Below are 7,115 nucleotides of genomic sequence, written 5' to 3' on the forward strand. Positions count from 1 at the left end.
ACACTCCCTCTTTGAACTGTTGCCATCTGGTCGACGCTACCGAGCTCTGAGCACCAGAACGACCAGACACAGGAACAGTTTCTTCCCTCAGGCCATCCATCTCATGAACACTTAATAATAACTGTGGAACACACACTATTTATTCACTCATACACTTATTTATCTAACACACATACTCAGTCTACACCTCAAATATGCACATAATATACAGTACCTGTACATACAAAAACTGTCTATTGCAATATACCTGCACATACAACTGTCAATTTATATATTTTTATTCCTTATTTACTTGTTCTATTTTTTATTATCTGTGTTTTTTGTTCTGTCACTGTCATTCTGTTACACTGTGGACGCTTCTGTCACGAAAACAAATTCCTCGTATGTGTAAACATACCTGGCAATAAAGCTCATTCTGATTCTGATTCTGATTCTGATATGGTCCACTGTTCCTGACCTTAATATAATAAATATTGCTTATATGCAGTTTGAACTTACACATTTGTAGGGGTTCTTTATCGTTTCTCTTGATAAAATGTCATTTTTAGCAGCTTATACCATTAATTGCAGCTGATCATTGTTTCTAAAATGGTCTTCTCACAACAGGGAGAGGTTGGAGCTGCATCCTCAGTGGAATTTCCATACACGTTCTGGAACCAAGGGTTGAGTTCGGTGGAAAAGCTAGTCATTAAGTGTTAGTGAGGCCAGCAGGGGGTGCTCACCCTGTGGTCTGCGTGGGTCCTAATGCCCTAGTATAGTGAAGGGGACACTATACTGTCAAAAAGCACCGTCCTTCGGATGAGACATTAAACTGAGGTCCTGTCTCTCTGTTGTCATTAAAAATCCCATTGCACTTTTCGCAGAGTAGGGGTGTAACCCCGGTGTCCTGGCCAAATTCCCTCCACTGGCCCTTGTCAATCATGGCCTCCTAATAATCCCCATCCACTCGATTGGCTCTATCTCTCTCTCCTCTCCACCTGTAGCTGGTGTGTGGTGAGCGCACTGGCGCCGTTGTCCTGTGGTTGCCATTGCATCATCCAGGTGGATGCTGCACACTGGTGGTGGTTGAGAGACCCCCCACATGATTGTAAAGCGCTTTGGGTGTACAGCAATACACAATAAAGCGCTATATAAATGCCTCATTCATTCATTCATTAACCAACATAAATCCAAAAAGGTATCATTTCTCCTCATTACATGTGGTTGGTCATAAAACGTCATTGCTTTTTACCATTTGTGTTTAACTTTTCAATTATTTGTATGAAAAAAACACTTTGTTCATTATTCTTAATAATCAATAAAAATCTGTCTGGCGGTTCACTGTCTTCTTTTTGACACGTATTGATCAGAGACTCACACTCACGTTAGCCAATGCCACGTTTCACAAATGACGTAATATTTTACCCCTCTTGATAGGGGGCAGGATTGCGGCAGTCCTCAGCGTGAACGATTCAAGTCACTATGAACTCATCGTAAACGTTTAATAAATAGATGTGGGTGTTGTAGTTCTTTATACAGACGTTTTCCATTCGCGCTAGTCAGATGATATCTGAATTGAACTACAATTTCCGCATAGATCATGAAGACGACATTGCCTACGCACTCTGTTTAAGGAGTTCCTATTTCCTGGTTGAAGAGTCAGCCATTTTGGGTTTCAACCGACTAGCCTTTGCGGTAGTAGCTAGCCAGCTAGTTACTTTTTAATCGGGAGAAAGGTTATTGTTTCTAGTCTATCTTCACGCCGCTGAGTTGTATTGTTAGAAGACAAGCGGTTTTCACAGTGTCCAGTCCACGATGAATCCCGAATAGTAAGTGGTTGAGTTATTATTACACTGTTGTTTGTCGTTACTGAGCTCATCATTTACCTGTAGCTACTTTTGACAGGCAGCAGCAGCAATAATGACTAGCTGTGTTTAATCGTACCAGCAACTAATATCAATGTATTTGATCTGTTTCACTTCGTCAAAGCCGGAAAGCACGGTGATTTTCAAGACCGGCATTTTTAACACATAGCTTTCTTTAAAGAAGTGTTGTTGTTGTTTTGTCATTAAACGGCTGTTGTTGTATAGCGGAGCTCCGAGGGGTAAAATATCCTTCCGCGTTACATTTATGACAAGTAGAGCTCCTTAGTTAGTCATACATACCACACCTTTAACATTTCGTACATTGTAATATTTTAATCCCAAGCCATTAAAACGCATGTTATCTGTCAGGCTTCATCAGAAATTAATATGAAAGCTAGCTGATGTAAGCTAACGTCTTCAGATCGCTTTTCATTTACGTTTTAAACAGCTCGACCAGCTGGTGAAATAGATAAATAGCTGGTTAAGTATCGTTAACATATTTAGTAACCTGTTGCTGACCCCTTAATTTAGTCAGAAAGAGGGTTGCGGTTTAAGTAGCTACTAGCTAGTTAAAAAGGGATGTCAGTATCAGGAAGGTGGGCTTGTAAATTACTCATGAGTAACGTTAATCAAGTCATTCGCGTTCATTCTATTTGCTAAACCAGCTTTTAAAGTTTAGAAAGCGATTTAAGATATTTTATTCAAGTCACGTGCCTTGTTGTTTAATACTACATTTTTAAGTTGTAGAAGTACTGTACACTTTGATACTTAAATAAAATGTATAAGTTAAAGTCAGGGTTTTTCGGTCTGCTTCTTAGAAATAAAAGATGGTTTAGCAAGATTACATGCATAATAGCCACATTTACACAGCACCAGTCTGATTTGTGCTATCTTTGCTTCCTTATCAGTATTAATTTACATAATCTCAAAAAGTATTTGATGCCATGATTCCAGTGTTCATTGGCACTGAATTGTGAGGGTTCTACACTCCTGTCTAAATGTCTGAATGTGCAGATGTCAAGCATGTCTCAAGGAACTGAAGTGCCCATCCCTTCCTCTATTGTGTAGTAGTCATGTGTAGGTCACATGCCAAATGATAAGCTACAGGCTTCATTACAACTATCACTAGTCTGAGTGTTAAGCAACTCTGTTTCTTAATAGACTTAAGTATCAGCTGTTACTTGTATTTTACATGGTCAGAAAAAGGGTGAAGTATGTTTTTTCATAGTTAGGTGCTGTTATAATGATGGTTGATCAGTGGTTAACACTCATTTGCAGTTTCTCTTCCGGTTCTTCACATGAGTTGTATCAAAGATTCAATACTAAAGCGCATACAGACTTTGTGGCTTCCTGAAATAACATGAATAGTGATTTTTTTTTTTAAATGATAGCAAGCCAGAATTCATGTGGATTGTCTCTGTCTTTTCTGACACAGGTTTTTAACATCCATCCATGTAGGATTTAATGCAGAATTTCAGATCTGCATGTTTAAACAAGACATTTTTAAGACCATACTTAGCTGAAGACACTTATACTACACCTACTTATTCTATTTGATAGAAATCAGAAACCAGTGTATAAACAGAGGGTCTTTACATGCAGTTTTTGATATAGCTGTTCCCTACACAGGAGCGTTTGTTCCAGTCAACCTAACAAGGAGAGCATGACTTAAATTCAGTGCAGTGGGCAGGATGGAGAGGAAAACAGACCGTTCTGCTGAGTCGATGAGCTGGTCTTGACCAGGCTGATCCAGTGAATTTCCTTCCTATGGTCTTTTCTTACTAGGGCATGTTGAATAAGGCCAGAGGATTTAGCGCGACAGGCAAAATTCCCTCTGTGGAATGCTTGATCAGCTTACTCAAGTTTCCCGACCTCATAGGTCCTCAAGCACATTGTTTCTGTTAAAGAGCAGGTCATATGGGTTTTCGAAAAATATCTTTTTTGCAGTTTGTAACGTAGCTATTCTTCAACGTAAACAGCCTGCAAAGTTGTTAATCAAAAAAGTGCATGATAAATAAAGATATTGTCTCTCAAAAGAAAGAGTCGGCTCTGAATCGCCTTAATGGGTCGTCATATTTTCGAATCTTCTGCCTGTTATCTATATACGTCACAAGGTAACACATTTGCATAATCCCCGCCTGTTATACGAACACTCTGACCTGCCCACAAACACTTCCGCTAGTTAGTGTGTTTACATCATGACGAGAAAACCTGTTTTTAGCCTCACTGGGTATTCTAACACAGTTCCCACACGTGCACCTCAAATAAGTAAATAATAATAATGAATGCAATAAAACTGCTGTCACATCATGTAAAGTACCACATACAAAGTTTAAACTTACCACTGAGAAACGTCCTGATCAAGTCGTGCGTGTGATGGAGTTTCCGGTTGAGCGACTGAATCTGTATCATCCTGGACTCGGGCTCGAATTGATAAGGTAATATCGATGCCATTTTTGTAAACTTATAGCATTTTTGTTTACAAGTAACCCTCCAGAGCAAAAAAATAATCATGGTAATGGGCGTTTCGTTTCCGACACACATTGTATACGGAAAGACCAATCACAACAGACTTGGCCAGCTGACCAATCAGAGCAGCGTAGGCTTATGGAAGGGAGGAGATTACAGACCTTAAGCTCAGAACTGCTTCGAAACGAATCGTTTCGAAATCATTGAAAAATTATTCTAATATTAAATGTATATTCTGAGAAAATTACGTTTTCTGACCTTAGATGCATTTAAACCTGTTGTAGGGGACTCCAACACAATATTAGGACACTTTAAAATATCATATGACCTGCTCTTTAAACAAACATTTTATTTTCTGCATGCAAAATTGGACCAGTGACTGATTTACCCCATGTTTAACTGAGTTACATCAGACAATGGTCTTACAGTGCTGGAAAGCAAGGGTTTGGCCTATTTCACATGTTGCAGGGGGATTTTAATGACCTCATTCCTAACGAAGGTCTAGAAAATAAACAATGTGTAATATACAGTAAATGAAAGCAACAGTTGGGTTCAGGGCAGGCTGAGGTGTTTTGAGATGTAGGGCCTCCTGTCTGCATCAGTATAATGGGTACACTCGTTCAAATGTTATTTATATATTTATTTATTTTTAAATAAATTAATAGTTTTATTTAGCAAGGATGCATTAAATTGACCAAAAGGGACAGTAAAGACTTGTACATTGGTGCAAAAAATGATGTTCTTATTGGTGAGCATAAGAGACTTCTTCCCAATACATTAGAAAGTCTTGCCAGCCCCAAACTTTTGTATGGTTGTGTATATTTCACACAACTGTTCTGCCAAAAATTGGTGGACAAATATTGACCATCTAATGTTAATTTTCTTTTCATACAGTGACTATTTATTCAAGCTGCTCTTGATTGGTGACTCTGGTGTTGGAAAGTCTTGCCTTCTTCTCCGATTTGCAGTAAGTAGGCTATATGCTTTCCTGTATTTGCCCTCATGGAGATATTGCCATAATTTTTGCTTGCATCTACGTATTAGCAAAGTGTAGTGTCCCATACTCGGAATTTGTGCTCTGCATTTAACCCATCCAAGTGCACACCCACACACCCAGAGCAGTGGGCAGCCATTTTTGCTGCGGCGCCCGTGGAGCAGTTGGGGGTTCGGTGCCTTGCTCAAGGGCACCTCAGTCGTGGTATTTTAGTTGGAAGAGAGTGCTGGTCATTAACTTCCCCCACCTACTATCCCTGCTGGTACTGAGACTTGAACTGCGACCTTTGAGTTACACGTCAGACTGTCTAACCATTAGGCCATGATTCCCCCCCAATATTTATTTTATTTGTGTACAAAATAAATTTGCATACTAAAAGACTGTTATATCACGTTTATATTGAATTGAATACATTTATATTTGACTTCAAAGCACTCTAGGCAGATATTTGACTACTGAAATATCTAATTCACCTGCTGTTTTGCTTCTCTCAGGATGACACATATACAGAAAGCTACATTAGCACTATCGGTGTGGACTTTAAAATAAGAACTATAGAATTAGACGGAAAGACCATCAAACTTCAAATCGTAAGTTCCTTTCTATCCTGTAATGAATGATTGTTTGTGAATAAGGTGACATGAATGGAATATACAAACGTGATTAAAGAAAAGTGAACACTTGATGTTTAGATATCGTATTAATTGTTTAGGGACATTATCAGAGAGAGCAGGGTTATGTCAGTGCTCTTATCATGAATTTTCCTTGATCTTTTGATGTAAATTATGTCAGAGAGAGACCTTTGTCTGCTAGTGCTATCTATTGAATAGGGCTGGGTTAACAATATTGAGTACTCAATTAATTAATTTTAATTTTGATGAACTGATATGAATTCTTACATCAAAATATGTGAACATAACTTCACTAAACATTATTTTATGGCACTCCTGCCATCAAATAATCACAATAAGTTGTTACTTTTGATAAGAAACAAAGTCTCAGATTTCAAATTCTGTCAGTTTTATCACAAAAGTGTTGTTAATTTTAACCTTTAATGTACTAACTAGGGGTTCCCTGTATAGTTTACAGCATCATTTAAAGGGGTCCTATTATGCTCTTTTACAAAGTCTTTATTTTGTTTTGGGGGTGTACTAGAACAGGCTCTCATACAAGGTTGTTCGAAAAACACATTATTTTTCACATATTTTACATTATTACAACACCGACACAAACACAAAAGAACCGCTAGATTTAAATCAGCACAGCCCGCGAAGGATCGAACGCAACGGTTTTGAACGAGCGCATCTTTTTTTTAAACAACCAAAAAGTTTTGTTGTCTGTTGCGGAAGAACAGACGTTCATCTCGTTGATAGCAGAGGAGCGGATCCAGCGAGAGCTTGATGGGGCGACGCGGAATGAAAAAGTTTTTTTTTTTAGGAGTCGTGGTAGTAGAGGCGGTGCAACTATAACGACATGTGAATAATCCCGCCCACTGTAAAGCGGTACTGAACTGCGGTGGAAACGCAAGCCGAGCCGTGCCGTACTGAGCCGTACCACGCAGTGGAAAAGCGCCAATACTAGGTTGTTTGAAAAACACATTATTTTTCACATATTTTACATTATTACAACACCTCTCTCCCCAGTCTGGCATGAATGGCTCGAATAGTTCCTGTATCAAATGAAGGCCCGCCTTCTGAAATACGAAATGTGCAGTGATTGGTTAGCTGGGCCAGTGTGTGTTGTGATTGGCAAGCACGTGGCGCCTGGTCGGGAAATGTCATGGCCCTTACCATAGCCGCCTGCAACCT

The 7,115-nt window shown here is 39.1% G+C and overlaps 1 protein-coding gene across 2 annotated transcripts in view; it reads left to right on the top strand.

The window, feature by feature from the left end:
- Positions 1-1,643: 1,643 nt before the first annotated feature.
- Positions 1,644-7,115, top strand: part of LOC107676578 (ras-related protein Rab-1A) — an 8,751-nt gene continuing 3,279 nt past the window's right edge. For both annotated transcript variants that reach the window (XM_016471150.1, XM_016471149.1), the window contains exons 1-3: positions 1,644-1,808; positions 5,208-5,280; positions 5,802-5,897. In XM_016471150.1, coding sequence (XP_016326636.1) covers positions 1,795-1,808; positions 5,208-5,280; positions 5,802-5,897 — 183 coding nt within the window. In that variant the 5' untranslated portion in view covers positions 1,644-1,794. The remainder of the gene's footprint in view (positions 1,809-5,207; positions 5,281-5,801; positions 5,898-7,115) is intronic.

Source organism: Sinocyclocheilus anshuiensis, unplaced genomic scaffold (genome assembly GCF_001515605.1).
Source record: "Sinocyclocheilus anshuiensis isolate Anshui unplaced genomic scaffold, SAMN03320099.WGS_v1.1 scaffold204, whole genome shotgun sequence".
Taxonomy (NCBI): Eukaryota; Metazoa; Chordata; class Actinopteri; order Cypriniformes; family Cyprinidae; genus Sinocyclocheilus; species Sinocyclocheilus anshuiensis.